Genomic DNA, 18,119 nt, shown 5'->3' with positions numbered 1-18,119 from the left:
CTTGAAAATTGTAATGAACATATACACATAATATCTAAGATTTATCATTGGTGTTATTGGATAAGTGGCATGATGTTCAAGCTGATGATCGGTATGAAATATCAGGTTACCTTGAAAACCGGGAGCCCCGTCTTTTCCTGGTTGGCCTGGTTGTCCAGGCAAACCTGGCATACCCATGGATCCAGGCATGCCTGCTTTTCCCTTGTCTCCTTTCGGTCCTGGCATATCTGCTCCAGGGAATCCAGGATATCCTCTGTCTCCTTTCTGTCCAACAGGGCCTGTAAGTAATATTACATGGGGATATTAGGTGCTAAATAAACAGCATCTAATTTTCAAGTCTGTGACAAATTGAGAAAAAGACACCATAAATGTATCACATACACACATACTAAACATCAAAGAAAAAGTCATACTACTAAAATGAGCAATTAAAACATTAAAATCAAAATACACTGGTGAAAATGTACAGCAAACACAAATATAAATTTTAATATGTCATTTTTCTAGGGTGCATTTTCAAATATAATACACCTATCAATTAATATTGATTCAAGTTTTTGCAGAATTTATGTTTTTGGTTGATATTTTTTTAAAAAAAAGCAGGTTAGCTGCTGGATAACTTTGAAATATCTGTTTCCAGATCTTTTTTTTTTTTTTTTTTTTTTTTGCGGTTTTAATTGTAATACATATTATCCATGACTTTGAGACTGAGAATCTTTATAAAATATTATAGAAAAACTGAAAAAAAAGCATCACAGGACATCTTCATAAAACCTTTAAAAATATTGCAAAATGTTCTTTTTTCATATAAAATAACATCCAAGAGACCAGCTCAACCCACACTGTAAGAATAAAGAGTGAAGAAATCCTCGTAGTAAACCCTGTTATGTAGCTGCTGTTTCTAGCATGCTCCACTACTTTTAAGGGCAGACCCTCTTCATCAGAGCTTTGGTGAACAGAGTCCGCCCTTGGAATGCATCAGTGATGACCCACACTAGAGACAGCGACTGCATGTCACTTGTGAATACCGTTTTTTACTATTTTTAATAAAGGTTTTATGAAGGCGTTACGCAATACTTGTGTGATTTCTGTTTGTTCTATAGTGTTACATTAAAACAACCCTGACATTATACTAAGACTTTTATTGTATTGCATTTCCCTGCAATACCCAGCATGAATCCTGGAGAATTGTTAGGCTGCAATAAAGATACTATACACAAGTTCAGCCCAGATCAGATCTGTTATGAGTAAAGTTGAACGAACACCTGGATGTCCGGGTTCAGCCGAACTTGAAAAAAAAAGTCCGGGTTCATGCCCGAACTTAACCTGAACTTTACCCCGAACCCCATTGAAGTCAATGGTGACCCGAACTTTTGAGCACTAAAATGGCTCTAAAAAAACATGGAAAGGGCTAGAGGGCTGCAAATGGCAGTAAAATCTTCTTAAGTGCATGGCAAGTGCTCTGCAAACAAATGTGGATAGGGAAATGACTTAAAATAACATAAAAAACATAAAAATAAAAAATAATCATCTTGATCTAGGAGGATGAGGCCCATACGTAGTAGGAGGTTGAGGTGGCTGTGAATGTGGCGGTGTAGGTGGAAGCGGCGGTGGAGGAGGACGAGGTAGCCAACACTGGTTTTTGTTTTTAATTTTTAATTTCTTTTTAAATTAGGGTACACCCCAAAAGATTGAGAAAGATCAAAAATACAACAATGGCTGGGTAAGGCCGGTATACGTGTCTATTCTGCACAAGGTACGGACAAGTCCTGTGGGATCCATGCCTGGTTCATTTTAATGAACGTAAGCTTGTCCACATTGGCTCTGGACAGGCAGCTGCGCTTGTCTGTGATAACGCCCCCAGCCTTGCTAAATACACGTTCAGATAATACACTGGCTGCAGGGCAGGCCAGCACCTCCAAGGCGTAAAGGGCAGGCTCAGGCCATGTGCCCAATTTGGAGACCCAGAAGTTGAAGGGGGCAGACCCGTCATTCAGTACATGTATAGTACATAAGGAACGGTAAGGAACTCTATATGGTATATGGCAAGGAACGGTGATGGCGGCAGGGTTTTTTTTCCCCCCTTCTGGGTTAAGTCTGGCCTTGGAAAAGGTATGTGTCCCTGGTTGTGGGCAGGGCTCTCCCAAAGCTGTCTAAGTTCTGAGGCCTTCTGGTAGGGACGGGGCTGCACTGGTCTTGCCAGGGAAAGGGATTCTGAAAAGCCTGTGGTGTATGTGCCCCTGTAGTGGCAGTCCAGGGGTGCCATAATTCACTAAGGATGGCAACACTATGAGTATGGCACCAAGGACACTGCACTTCCTACACACGTTTTTCACACCTGCCTCTAGGGCCGGGCCTTTTGGTCAGGAGTCAAGACCAGAGGCATTTTTTATTCCTGGCCGAAGGCCCTGCCATAGTATTGCAACGTGGCACTACCTTGCACTTCTCCACTATCCCTTTCCCCACTTCTTTGTGTTGTGTGTCTCACGTTCTGTGTTTTTTATTGTGGCGGTACACTTTATTTTGCACAGTGTGATTAGTAGGGTGTAGGTCCTTGGGCCTGTCCCTGAAAGTCTTTGGAGGGGGTGGATATGGCCTTCTGGCTTGGTTCGCCCTCTCTCATGGGGTCTCTCTTCGGGAGAGCCCCACCTAATACTTGGGGTGGTTTGTTTCAGCAGGCCTCCTAAAGTACGGGGCTGCCTGGTTTCAGCCAGGTTAGCCAGTGTAAGTACCATAGTCTGAGTGTGTTCACACACCCCACGGGCTTAAAAAAAAAAAAAACAGCTGGTGGTCCTGGTTGTTGTGGCGTGCCGACAAAGCTTTTCAACATTTCATACATGCTAACCCTGCCTTCTGAGGTGTTGGCGGTGCCATGGCTGCGTTGGCGACCTCCTCCTCCTCTGCCTTCGCCTTGTGCTTCCACTAGTATGAATGAAAAACTGAAAAATAATTGTCCCCTTTAATTGGTGCTTTTTGAATAGCAGATTAGAACAGCAGTATCTAAATGCTGTATGTTAGTGTCACGGTAAAGTATGCATGAAAAACTGAAAAATAATTGTCCCTTTAAATTGGTGCTTTTTGAATAGCAGATTAGAACAGCAGTGTCTAAACGCTGTAAGTCACAGTAAAATATGAAGGAAAAAACTTTTTTTTTTTTCAAATCCAGATTAAGCAGACACATATGCACTGAGCTTGTATTAAATGGCCGCTACACGCCGCACGCCGCCCACTTAAAAGACTGATAAAAGTTTTTTTTTTCTCTCCCTCCTCCTCACTGGGCTCAGGTCAGGGCAAAAAGATTGTGCGCTGCACCCCCACACAATAAAATCAATGTAGATCGCTGTCTGATTAAAGAATTCCTATTCTTTCCCTGAAAGCAATCTCCAGCCTGCGCCAAAACATGAAATAAATTACCGAACAACGGACCGTATCCCGAAAATACAGTAAAATGTTCGGGTCCGTGTCCGGGTACCGAACACCCAAAAGTCCGGTACGATCGTTACCTGAACAATACAGTCCGTTTTCGCTCAACCCTAGTTATGAGTAACTCCTAAATAAATTAGACAATTTTGCTTTTAAACAAGCTTGTACTTTACCAATACTAGTCAAAAGAACTTTTCGCCTAGAATAAACAAAACGACAATTCCAAATAGGTATTGCAATTTTCAAGTCCATCTCACTATATATCTATGTAAAATAGTAATACAGTGATTCAGTTTCTAGTTGCATTAGTATCTTAATATGTAAATGTCCCAATCTGGGGTATGTTTTCCAGCTTGTAACTTTTTAATACTGGCTACAATTTCCTGGGTGCACTGCAATTGTATCTCTTAGCAACAGTGTATCAGATTCAATGTATTCCCCTTACACAGCAAGTGCTCACCAGTTGACACCACATCGTCAATGCATTTTCCTATTCACAAACACTTTTCAAACACATGATTCTTGTTCCTTGAAGAAGAATGAGTATATTGGGGAGTTAAGCAGGCCATACATGGATTGAAACACTGGCGGTTTAGCAGGGACTGGCTGAATTTCGATCCATGTATGGGCACCCTAATTGTACACAAGTCGGTCTATTAATCGACTTGTGCACAACCAGCCTGTCAGGTTTTTCCCAAATGATTAGTGCCGCTGGCTATAGCCAGCAACGCTATTTATTGTGTTCTGCCGGCAGGGAAGGCTCCTCTCTGGAAGAAAACAATAGCTTTGCTGGAGGGATTTTACCATCAAAACAGTGGGGGGAATTTTCTTTCCTTCTATCCCCACAGTGGAAGGAAGGAGAACTGGAAAATCTTTGGCCTGCCTTAGAAAAAAGATATTTCTTTGTGTGTGCTCCCCCCGAAGTACTGTGAAGCTAACATCTTGTATGGAGGAGGTTGGTCTATTTACTTTGTGAGTGAATTTTCACTTTATTAGTTAAATCTCTGTTAACTTCCATCACTTTAATCATGTGCAAGGGAAAAAATATATATTTTTAAATTTTCCTTGCAGGTGATTCGGTATTCTTTTGTAGCAGGATTCCCAGCCCTTTTGCTGGTTATGGGTCTGCCAGGGTTACTGCTAACAACAACAGCACATTTAAGCATGTTCTCCAAGTATGAGCACTGAGACAAGGAACAGTCCAGTATCTTTGGGTTTTTTATGTTTATTGTGAACTTGGATGGGAGAAGGGATGAGTGGGATCAGTAGCGTCGGTAGGGGGGGGCTGACCTGGGCTATAGCCCCGAGTGGTCCCCCAGAAAGCCCCGGGTCTCCTGCTGGTGATAGAAAATTAGTAGCCCCAAGTCTCTACTGCCATAACCTGCCCGGGGGCCCGCTGCTGCCACATGGTTGCTAGTATGCCTCTTGGCATCTAGCAACCAGTGATGTCACGTGACTGCAGGAGAGCGCGGGCAACGTAGGATTTCAAATTCCTCCTTCTAGATTCAGTGCCTACAATTGACCCTCTTCTCCATTCGGCAGCGGTGCGTGGGCTCAGCTTAGAGCCGAGGGAAGCCCGCAGGCACAGAGACTGGGATCCTGGAGGAAAGCCAGATCATCTTTGAATTGCAGTGGATCGTGCACTAGTCAGAGCTTTCCAGGAAGAGGTAAGATAGAAGTAGGAAAATGCAATACAGCTGGGATTTTTTTTATTTTACAAATCCTTTGTTACAAAGGATTTGTAAAATAAAAAAACCACCCCAGCTGCATTGCATTTTCCTACTTCCATCTTGCAGTTTTCCTTGAAATTGGCAATAACTATATAACTGTGAGAGCTTATGTGGATGCTATGGATGGAGCCTAGGGACAAGAAGCCCCCAGTGGAGTCTACAAAGGCTTTGTAGACACCACTGGTGGCTCCTTGTCCCTAGGCTCCATCCATAGCATCATCCACATAAGCTCTCACAGTTATATAGTTATAGCCTGGTTGGAACACACATACCAATTTCAAGGAAAACTGCAAGATAGACGTAGGAAAATGCAATGCAGCTGGGGTGTTTTTTTTATTTCACAAATCCTTTGTTACAATTGGGTGGAGTTTGGGCGGTACTTACTTTTAACCTCCCTGGCGGTATGATTATGTCAGGAATTCTGTACCAAAAGCGGTACAATTTTTTGCATGGAAATTTGGCGTTATGTATTATAGGCCTACAATTCTTAGTAATTACTGACTTAAACCTGACCAAAACAAGACTCTAGTAGACATCCCAGATGTGATAAATTTGAAACACAAACGCATGAATTATAATCTAATCAATAATATAATTTTATTATATAATATATATATATTATAATAAAATTATATTATTGATTAGATTATAATTCATGCGTTATATATTATATATATATATATATATATATGTGTGTGTATATATATATATATATATATATATATATATATATATATATATATATATAATATATATATATATATATATATATATATATATATATATAATATATGTATATATATATATATATATATATATATATATATATATATATATATATATATATATATATATAATATAAATGTTATGTGTTTGTGTTTTGTGCAACGTTTGAATTTCCCTCCCTAGTTCCGCTCCCATGCAGCATTGCTGCTGCAGGGAACGGAACCAGGAAGAGCGGCGGGTATCTCGGCTGGCGATCACAGCAATGGGAGATCATCGCTGGATCGCCAGGAGAAGGTAAGAGACACCGCTGCTCGCTCTACACATCTACCCCAAGCGTGACTCGGGGATACCGATAATAGCATGGAAAATCCACCCCGAGTCACGCTCGGGGATACCGCTAAGCAGGTTAAATGTGGGAGGAGCTTGGGCGGGACTTACTTTAAAATGTGGGAGGGGTTATCAAATTTACCTTCGGACTGAAGCCCATAGTCTTTTTCCCACCTAGCAACTCCCCTGAGTGGGATACTCCTCTGGCTCAACTATGAACAATTTTAATGGGACAACTGAAAAACGCCTATTAGCGCTGACTTGACTCTGGCTGGATGCCGGTTAACGCCGGATGATGCTGGTTAACGCTGACTTGCTGTCTTTTAACTCTGAATTAACTTCTGACACTTTCGCGTGGCACAAAGTCCTAGTTAAAGCTTCCTTTACCCCTCTTCACTGAGGTAGCTACATATAAGACTGCTGCATTGCTTAACACTTCAGGGCCCGCACCGGCACCCTCTTTCACACACACTTATCTTCAGGGCTTAACCTCCTAGGCGGTAATCCCGAGCGTGACTCGGGGTTGGTTTTTCATATCAGGATCGGTAACCCCGAGTCACGCTCGGGGTGGATTGCAGAGAGCGCAGTGGTGTTCTCTTACCTTATCCTGGCGATCCAGCGATGATCTCTCATTGCTGAGATCGCCAGCCGAGAGTCCCGCCGCTCCTCCGTCCCTCCGTCGGTGTGATGACTTCCTAGTTCCGTTCCCTGCAGCAGCAATGCTGCATGGGAGCGGAACTAGGGAGGGAAATTAAAAAAAAAAAAAAAAAAAAACATTGCACAAAACACAAAACACATTTTATATTATATATATATATATATATATATATATATGCATATATATATATATATGCATATATATATGCATATATATATATATATATGCATATACATATATGCATATATATATATATATATATATATATACCGGTATATATATATATATGCATATATATATATATAAATATATATATATATATATATGCATATATATATATATATATATATATATGCACACACACACATATATATATATATATATATAAAATTATATTATTGATTCAATTACAATTCATGCGTTATATATTATATATATATATATATATATATATATATATATATATATATATATATATATATATATATGTATATATATACACACATATATCTATATATAATATATAATGCATGAATTATAATCTAATCAATAATATAATTTTATTATATATATTATATATTAAATAATAAAATAATATTATTGATTCGATTATAATTCACGTGTTTGTGTTTCAAATTTATCACATCTGGGATGTCTACTAGACTCTTGTTTTGGTCAGGTTTAAGTCAGTAATTACTAAGAATTGTAGGCCTATAATACATAACGCCAAATTTCCATGAAAACAATTGTACCGCTTTTGGTATGTAATTCCTGACATAATCATACCGCCAGGGAGGTTAAGCACTGCCACCCCCTTTCCAAGCCCCCTTTACTAGTTAGCTGGCTCCTGGATCCCTCTGGAGTGGTCGCCTATCCTAGGCAGACCCCTGGGCAGTTTACAGTACTCACGACACTGCTTTCCTGGAAAATTCTGCCCCAGCAGCTCTACTCAGTCCTCAGCACACTGGATCCCTCTCTGCAGCTAGGCTCAACCTTCTGTCCTTCAGGCCGATCGCCAAGGACACCTTCACTACCGCTGACAGGAGGAGAGACAGCCGTCACCCTCCCCCTGGGACTCTGCTTCCCGCCAAAGACACCCTGTCATGTGCTCCCCTCAGACTTATATCCCTTCCCAGGATGCATTGTGGCTGATTCTGCCCTCTGGGATAGATACAAGCCCTGGTGTGCTATTGGCCGGGTTTCCTCCACCGTCCAATAAGAGCCCTCATTGGACACAGTGGGGAGACTCCCCAAGCTCAACAGGCACACCTGGAAACACATGACAGCTTAGCTGAACAATCAGGCCCCCATGATAAACAGGCAGGGCCCCCTTTATAGGTTTTCCTAGCACCTACCTAAGAGGGTGCTACACTTTGCAAAGTGCATTTTCACCACATTTACTAAGCTAAGAATAAATCCACTGCAAAGTGAACAGCCTAATTTACTTTAGTAAATCAACCTCAAAGTATATAAATGCTTTATCAGGGGTAGGCAACCTTAAAGAGGTGGAGATCTACCTGAACAACATGGAAGAGGTCAAAGATCACTGGGCACAGTGTTGCCTCCTCACACCTAATTTAAACCTCTAATTGCCGTACTACCGTGTTGCAATTATGTGCATTGCATGGCAATCACGGGTTTATATCAGGTGGTGAGGAGGCAACATATCGCCTCCTCACCACCTGTCATACACACTCTAATCACTTTTCAGAGGAGCAGCAATGCCTCCTGCACATGTGATGTGTTTTACTGCCCCCAATCCCTACCGCCTTGAGCTGCTGAGGCAACAACCAAAGGTGTACACATGCTGCAGCTGGAATTAAACCCCCTGTTGCTTTTAGTGGGTGCTACCACCTGCCAATTGGAACCAATTCAAGTAAATGGGGCCAGTCTACAAGCGCCCCACAACTGTATGCTTCTGTGGGGTCTAAGGGGTTAAAGCAGATGGTGGGAAGGCAACACAATACTGCCGGCTTTAACTCCTTGTTTGCTGTACTGCACAAAGTTGCAGGGCACTTGCAGAGTGGCCACCAACCATGGCAGGGTGTATAACTCCTGCTGCGGTGGCTTTACCACCCCCCCCCCCCAAACAGCAAATGTAAATTAACCTTTACCGTTCTAAAGCTCCCTTATAAGGCTGCTTTCCTACTGATGTGCTGCGGTTTACCTGTATTGCGTTTGAAGCACATTTGCATTTGTGACTTTCCTGGGATAGCTGCACTTTGCCATGGACTTCTTTTATATCCTGCAGGTGTGGTCCACTTTCTAAAAGTGCACCATGCTTGCAGGATATAACAGAAGCCTATTGCTAAGTTCAACAAACCCGCAGGAAAGCTGCACATATACTGCCCCAGCGTTGTGGGTAAACCGCAGCACATCAGTGTGAAAGCAGCCCTGTACTATAATGCCCAGTGTATTGCTTTAGACTGACCTGAAGATCTCTTCTTTCCTGCTGCTGGCACCACTCTGGAGACCGCTAGCTAGGATTAGAGGTGGAGTGCAGTTGGTATCACTCTGCATGGGACAGGAGCCAGCACTACAGAGAAGACATTGGCTTATGCGTCTCCTGCTCTCAAATACAGCTCCAACTTTACAAGTATTCTCCATGCATTACACTCTGTTTGATGCTATGGAATGGCAGATCAGCAAGCCCTGACTGCGATCTACACCTGACAGCAATCTATCGTGAGCTACAGGTTGTTGACCACCGTGCTAAATTGTCAAGCTATTTTGGAGTTAGTGAAATACTATTCTGTTTTAATAATAGTACATCTTTTACTACACGACAGGAAGTGTTTTTTTCTTTCTCTCTCTAACCTTATTTATTACAATATGCTCAATCGCTGTATGGAAATTAAGGGAAAAAGAATGAAGTGTAATAGATAGTAAATAAGTTCAGGTGACTGGGTCACTTGATCGAAGTTTAAAATATCTAGGAAGTGCTCCCCGGATAGTGGAGTAAGAGGACAGGAATACACCGTCTCAGCTAGGAGCAGATTGGTGCCACATCAGGGATCTGTATGCTGGATTATAGACAGTATAATGTGGTACTTATTGGTGGGCCTTTTTCGAGTAAGAAAGATACATTCTATTTCCTTTATTCCTTAAAAATCTTTTAAAACCATTCAGCTGTTCACTACAAATATTTTAGTTACCTGGAACTCCAGGAGATCCCTGTTGTCCTTGAGGCCCTGGTTCTCCATGTGGACCAATACCGGGTGCACCAGGATTACCTCTCATGCCTGTTGCTCCAGCAGGGCCTGTATCACCTTAAGGAAAAATATAAATGTTATTTTCCACAACATATAACAAAGATACAAAGCTGTAGAGAATATAAACCATGTGTCACCACTGTAGAGACTCTGTGATAAAGATCAAAGTAAGGGCATTGTAATATTTTTTATAGATGCAAAATAATGTCTCTGCCTCTCAAATCTTTGGTTTTTGCAGATTGGCATTGCGTGCTGGTATTAAGTCTGTGGTCTAAAAGGACACTCAATATTTCTCTATCATTGATTCTCCCAATCCATAACTTTACATTATTCCAAACAGAACCTCAATCGCCATGTAGTTGCTCAATCAACCAGTGTTTCTAGGCAGGGCTGCTGATAGAAATCGCAGGGCCCCTTATAGACTACCTGACACCCCCCCCCCCCCCCAAAAAAAAAAGAATAAAGCTGTCTCGGCAGATAAAAGATGGCAGCAAGGAGAGGGGGAGAAACCAGATGCTGGAGGGAGAGTTCTGCAATTGTGGTCCATCAATAATCCCCCTCCCTGTGTGGGCCCCCCTGTGTGCTTGGGCTCTCTACAAGAGGACCGGTGGTCCCCCCTATCAGCGGACCTGTGTCTGGGTCAGCCTATCAATTGAAGACAAACTATAAAGATTTTACTTTTCTACATAGCTTTTTGTTACAGAAACAGTATTTTTTTATTCCAAAAACGTTATCGTTGATAAATAAATGAAAGAGCGAGGATCGCAACCTTGGAGAATAAAAGTTACAATCAATGCTGGCATTATTTCACCATTTCATCATTGCCCCACAACAGAGAAATATCACCAACTCCAGAGATTAATCAAAACCCTAGCACAAGAAGAAGGAAAATGGAGGCCCCAACACCCTACCAGCCCCCCTTTTTTTTGCGCTCTCTCTTTCCCCTCCCCCCTCCCATTTCCACTCCCTGGACACTCCACAACACCCCAAAAACCCTGAACTATCACCTTCCCACTCCCCCTTACCACTCATCCCCGGCAGCCCCCAGATAACACAAATTGTTAATTTGTGAAACTTGACTGGGCTCACTGGCTTCCTTAATAATCACACAGTTTACACACACCCAGAAGACGCTACACATCATGGGAAGCTTCGCTCTTACTTTAATTTTCACCCTAACCCCATCCTGATCAAACCTTATACACAGTACACCGCAGTTTCCATAACTTGATCAGTGCTGCCCTTAGGTATCAATATCCTTATATCACCCATAAGTAGCTAAGTGGTAAATACAGAACACTCCCACTTGTGCTTACCTGTCCCCTAGGAAAACCTACAACAATCCTTACACTGGCGGCCCACGGGGTCCCATTTTCCTGACCTGCCAGGCTGCATGCTTGGATAAGGGCCTGGTGGGGGGGGGACCCTACGCTGTTTTTTTTTTTTCATTTTTTGTTATCTGTATTGCCGGGTGCCGACAATACATTACAGTCGTGAGCAAATTTAAATTACATTTTTTCCTTTACAGATGTCAGTATTGCTGCAGCAGGCTCCATACATCGTACAGATGCTCCACTTTACGGGCACATTAAGGGGGCCCCCAGACACGATATTTAAAGGATTGTTTCATTTTTATTGTTTCATTTAAGCATCATTAAAATAACTGCTCCTTTAAAAATGATTGTTTTAAAAAAAAAGTTTTTGCATTAATACATGTCCCCCAGGGCAGTACCCAGGTCCCCGTACACTTTTTATGGCAATAACTTGCATATAAGCCTTTAAAATGAGGACTTTTGATTTTTCATGTTCATGTCCCATAGACTTTTATAGTTCCCTGTTCGCTAGAATTTTTTCCCTGTTCGAGATGTTCTGGTGCGAGCCGAGCAAGGGGGTGTTCGGCCCATCACTAGTTATTACTATACTCATACTCATGTTATGCATCTGCACCACTGTGTTCTTTTATATACATGCCACTAAAGACATTTAATACAATTGCTTTGTCTTTGTTCCTCCCCAGTAACAATCTCGTGTTGTCATTTTTATGAAGCCTTCAGGCTTAATTCTTGTCTTTATGATATTTAATATACTGAAAGAATGTTGTAGGGATTTGTCCTACTCTTTTTACCAACATGACTTTTCTTTTTAATTTAATTCCTTTTTACATTTTTTTTTTTATTCTTTGTAGCTCTCAAATTCAAGCATTATGTTACTTTTATGTCAAATTACAGTTTCTGGTAATCCATCTTTTTTTTAACACTAGATGTCATGCATTTTACTTTCAGTCTATTATACTAATTGCACATATAAATGGATTGTTTATTGTTTTTAAATGCATTTGATACACTCCCATTTATTTATTATGAATATTTTATTGAACATTTTTCCTTCTAGCCTATGCATGGGGAAAAGCAGGCATTGGGAAGGTTAATGTGTTTCTGTCCTTCAAGTTAATACATTTTTTACATTAAAGTGGTATTAGACCGTATAAGTGTCACTTGTGAGCGTAGTTTGCGCTTGCGCTAGGCCCAAATAGGGTTAGGGCACCCGCCACCTATCCCCTAATAAAGTTTTAACCCCTTGATCACCCACAGTTAACCCCTTTACACCCTATTACTCTGTGCACTAAATACAGTATATAGGTAAATACTGATCACTGTATTTAGTGTCACTAGTGACCCTAATTTGCGCTTGCGCTAAGCCCAGATAGGGTTAGGGCACCCACCACCTATCCCCTAAAAAACTTTTAACCCCTTGATCTTCCCCAGTTAACCCCTTCACTCTCTATAACACAGTGCACTAATATATACAGTAAATCAGATAACTACTGATCACTGTATTTAGTGTCACTTGTGACCCTAATTTGCGCTTGCGCTAGGCCCGAATAGGTTTAGGCCACCCGCCATCTATCCTCTATAAAGGTTTAACCCCTTGATCTCCCCCAGTTTAACCCCTTCACTTCCCTGTCACAGTGTTCACTATATACAGTGATTACCGATCACTGTATTAGCGTCACGGGTGACACAACTTAGGCTAGCTAGTTAGCGTCAGGGTCCCACTACACCACCGTTACTTAGCGTCAGTTAGAGTCAAGTACACTAAAGCCCCGTACACACGTACGGATCGTCGTCATACAAACGTTCATTTTTTCTCCCCGGGATGTCGGTGTCTGTTGAAAAGTGCAAAGACAGCACAAGGACAGCACAAGAATTTTGTCCGCAGACTTCAGCTGACTGCAGAAGTGATGTCATGTAATGGTTAACTTTCCCTGTGTTTTTTATTTTCTGAGCATGCCCAGTCTTGCAAATCTGCGGTCTGTCGGCTGATTTCTGTACTGACAGGCGAACAATCGTCCGTTCTGGTGTCCGCAGACAAAAATTTTCATGTTTGCAAGAAAGACTCTTGTCCGCGGATTGTGCGCAGACAGCTGTCGGAGGCACCATACTAACACGCGTACAATCGGCAGATCTTTCGTCCGCCGACGTTTGTATGACGACGATCCGTACGTGTGTACGGGCCTTAACACACATACACACACACACACACACACACACACACACACACCTCCATTACCAGTATAGTGTTTGAACAGATCAATATCTGATCTGATCAGAACTATACTAGCGTCCCCATAATTTAGTGTTCCCCAAACGCAGTGTTTGCACAATCAGCACTGATCCCTGCTAGCACCTGCGTTTAGCCCCCTTGCCCAGACCACCTTACCCAGGCAAGTGTAGTAATCAATAGATTACTGACACTTCCAAAAAACACAAATCACACAAAACCGCTGCGTTAGCAGAGTCAGGCCTGATCTCTGTTAGCACTAGCAGTTTTTTTTTGTAGCGACCAAATAGTCCTCGACAACCAGGTGCTTTTATTACCTAGTAGTCGCACTACTGTACCGGTAAATTTAGTTACTAAAATGACAAAACGTTGGTACAGTGGTGAAGAGGTCTACGAAATACTGAGCACGGCACGTGAGAGCGATGGGGAAGCCTCACTGTCAGAATCAGGGTCAATATACGAACCAGATGACAGCAACGGCTCCCTGACAGATAGCTCCGACAGAGGGGTCCCTGCTAGGGTCAGGCGTACCCGACCCCATTCTGGAGTTGCTGAGTTGCAAGAACCGGGAGTTTCTCGTATGCAGCAGAGTGCCAGTACTAGTGCTGCTCACACTTCTCGTGAACTGGCAAGCACGAGCGGCCTAGTACATCCTGGACCTTCAACCAGCACTGCAGTATCACCTGGTGACGTGGCGAGTCACCTGAGTGCAGTTGAAGCTGGTGCGGTGGCTAGCACGAGTAGTGGCCCGCAGCCACCGCGTATCCGAAGACAGGCCCGTAGAGCCCATAGTGTCCTCCCTGAAGCACTGGCATATCCTAATTGGCAGCCCACAGATTCCACAGCGCCAGTACTTCCCCCATTCACCGCCCAACCCGGAATCCAAGTGGAAACAGCTGGTTTTAATCCCATAAACTTTTTTGAGCTGTTTTTCACTGAAGATCTTTTCAGATCTATTGTGGACCAATCAAATTTGTACGCTCAACAATTCATCGCCGCCAACCCAAATTCACCCCTTGCCAGACCATTCGCCTGGAATCCTATTACGATTCAGGAGTTTAAAACCTATCTGGGCCTTTCCTTCAACACGGGCATTACAAGAAAGAATGAAATGCGGTTATATTGGTCCACTGACCCAATTCATCAAATGCACGTGTTCTCTGCTGCTATGTCCAGGATTCGATACGAACAAATATTTTGGTTCATGCATTTCAACGACAATGAACTCTGTCGTCCTCGGGGGGACCCTGAATATGATCGGCTCCACAAAATTCGGCCCCTCATAGACCACTTCAATCAGTGGTTCGCAGCCTTGTTTACCCCCCAACAAGATGTCTGCGTTGACGAGTCCCTGATTAAGTTTACTGGTCGCCTTGCTATCAAACAGTACCTCCCCAGCAAGCGTGCCAGATACGGGGTCAAGTTGTATAAGCTTTGTGACAGGGCCACAGGCTATACAGTTAATTTCCGTGTCTATGAGGGAAAAGATAGCACTGTGGAGCCCCCCGACTGCCCAGGCTACATAGGGAGCAGCGGCAAGATAGTTTGGGACTTGGTGTCACCCTTATTTGGAAAGGGGTACCACTTGTACGTGGACAATTTCTATTCAAGTGTGCCACTTTTTAAACACCTCTTTCAATTGCAAATTGGCGCTTGTGGCACCGTGCGATCTAATCGCCGGGGCTTCCCCCAACAGCTAGTGAATGCCCCACTGAGCTCGGGGGAGAGAGCCTGCTTGAGGTGCGAGGAATTGCTTGCAGTGAAGTGGAGGGACAAACGAAACGTTTACGTGCTGTCCTCCATTCACCCAGACACGGCAGTCCAAATTACTACGGTCACCGGTGTTGTTGTTGAGAAGCCCCTCTGTGTCCACGACTATAACCGTAAAATGGGAGGGGTGGACTTCAACAACCAGATGTTGGGACCGTACTTAATTGCCCGTAAGGCCAGACGCTGGTACAAAAAAGTGTCTGTATACCTATTTCAGTTGGCTGTTTACAACGCTTTTGTCTTATACAAAGCGTCTGCCGGAACATTATCCTTCTTTCAATTCCAAGAAGAAATAATCAGAGCCCTCCTGTATCCAGCTGGTGCTCCTGTCCAACTTCCCCAACCAGATGCAGTGAGCTGGCTGCATGAGAGGCATTTTCAGCAATACCTCCCGAGTACCCCTAAACAAAGATACCCCCAAAAAAGATGCCGTGTCTGCAGCAAGCGCGGATTTAGGCGTGACACCCGGAATTATTGTCCCGACTGTCCTGGTCTTTGCCACGGTGACTGTTTCCGTCGCTACCACACACTACTGGATTATTAGCTTAGGGTACAGCACGGCACAGTTTAGGGCACATTTACACAGGGTCTCAAAAGATGTTCGATGGCTATCGTCATTTTGAGTGACCCGAACCTGGAACCTGTAACTCGACATTTGAAGAAAAAAAAAATAATACATAAAAGCCAAAAATAGTTGTCGTCTCAGTCATTTTTTATGTTCTTCTACACTTCCTACTGTACTTTTAATGTCCTTTGTTTGTTTTTTCATTCTTTTGTGACCTGTTTCTCTTGCAGGTACTCGTCGGCTACCACGCATTGATTTTATATATTCTGACACAAACAGTGTTTGCGCTCAGCATATAAGGATACCTTTGCTGATAGCAGCTGTGGTGATTTTCTGATTTCAGCACTGCAGTTAAAATCCTATTTTGGTATACGTGGATAGTGTCGTGTATACCCATCATTAAATTCAGTGGGTGGTTGTTTGGGCGGTTAATGATGAGTAATACTACGCATTATTCCTGTGCTGATTTCTGATAGGTTCTCTTTTTTTTCGTTCAGCCCACAGGCTGCATAAAAAAAAAAAAACCTATATGCCAAACAAGGACCAGCAATGTACTGGTACGTTGCTGGACTTTGAGTGGTTATACCAGGATGATGCCTGCAGATTTTGGCATCATCTTGGTATTGTTTTTTACAGCCAGCGGTCGGCTTACATGTAAAAGCAATCCTAGCAGGTAATTGGCCGCTAGACTGCTTTTACATACAGTGGGAGGGGACTCCCCCCCCCCCACCGCCGCCTTCCGCAGCCTTCCGTGGTTTTTCTTGGGCTCTCCTGTCCCACCGGTTAACCCGAGAGTTCAGCCGGTGGTTCAATTATCTAACCATAGAGCTGATTGGAGACGAGAATGGCTCCAATCATCTCTATGGCCTAAGATATCGGAAGCTACGAGCAATTCATGACTTCTGTTTCGCCAGAAATAAATAGCGCCATTGGGAAATTGGGAAAGTATTTTATCACACCAATTTTGGTGTGGTCCGATGCATTAAGGTCAGAGGAAAGATCTAGAGTCTAAAAGACCCCAATTTTTTTTTTAAAAAGAGTACCTGTCACTACAGATTGCTATCATAGGGGAAATTTAAATTCACCGTGATAACAATAAAAATGATAAAAAAAATAAAAAAATTAAAGAAAAGGTGTCAAAATAACATAGAAAAGCAAATAAAAAAAAATCAAGCCCCCCTGCCCCCCTGTGCTTGCGCGCAAATGCGCACACAAGCGTTGGTCTAGTGTCATATGTAAACTGCAATTGCACCATGCATGTGAGGTATCGCCGTGAACGCCAGGTCGAGGGCAGTAATTCTTGCAGTAGACCTCCTCTGTAAGTCCAAAGTGGTAACCTGTAAAGACTTTTAAAGGCTTTTAAAAGCGTACGTAGTTTGTTGCCGCGGCACGGGCGTGCGCAATTTTTAAAGCATGTCATGTTAGGTGTCTATGAACTCGGCATAAGATCATCTTTTAAATTTTACCAAACAATTTGGAATTATATAGTGTATTTCTGCATTAAATATAAAAAAGTGATTTTTTTACGCAAAAATTGCGTTTGGAAAATGTGTGCGCAAATACCGTGTGACAAAAAAAATTGCAACATCCACCATTTTGTTCTGTAGGGCCTCTGCTTTAAAAAAATATATAATGTTTGGGGGTTCAAAGTAATTTTCTTGTAAAAAAAAATATTTTTTCATGTAAACAAAAAGTCACAGAAAAGGCTTGGTTTTCAAGTGGTTAGAAGAGTGGGTGATGTGTTGCTAAAATTGAGCATAAAATGTCAGGACTGTTCAAACACCCCCCAAATGACCCCTTTTTGGAAAGTAGACACCCAATGCTATTTGCTGAGAGGCATATTGAGTCCATGGAGTATTTTACATTTTGCCCTAAGTTTCAGGAAATTAACCATTTTTTTTTTTTTGTTTTTTTTTTTTTTACACAAAGTTGTCAGTAAATGATATAATGCTCACACATGCCATGGGTATATGTGAAATGACACCCCAAAATACATTTTGCTGCTTCTCCTGAGTACAGGGATACCCCATGTGTGAGACTTTTTGGCAGTCTAGCCGCGTACAGGACCCGGAAAACCAATCCGCACCTTCTGGCTTTCTAAGGGCGTAAATTGTTGATCTCACTCCTTACTACCTATCACACTTTTG

The 18,119-nt window shown here is 42.5% G+C and overlaps 1 protein-coding gene across 1 annotated transcript in view; it reads right to left on the bottom strand.

The window, feature by feature from the left end:
- COL4A1 (collagen type IV alpha 1 chain) overlaps positions 1 to 18,119 on the bottom strand; it is a 120,761-nt gene that overhangs the window by 36,059 nt on the left and 66,583 nt on the right. Inside the window, exons 23-24 of the mRNA XM_082244772.1 lie at positions 10,020 to 10,133; positions 111 to 278 (exon numbers count right to left, since the gene is read on the bottom strand). Of these exons, the coding sequence (XP_082100898.1) occupies positions 111 to 278; positions 10,020 to 10,133 (282 nt within the window). The remainder of the gene's footprint in view (positions 1 to 110; positions 279 to 10,019; positions 10,134 to 18,119) is intronic.

The sequence above is a fragment of the Pelophylax lessonae genome (genome assembly GCF_965119305.1).
Source record: "Pelophylax lessonae genome assembly, chromosome: 2".
Classification (NCBI taxonomy): Eukaryota; Metazoa; Chordata; class Amphibia; order Anura; family Ranidae; genus Pelophylax; species Pelophylax lessonae.
The sequence above is the reverse complement of the archived record's forward strand: the minus strand, read 5'-3'. Positions and strand labels throughout refer to the sequence as shown.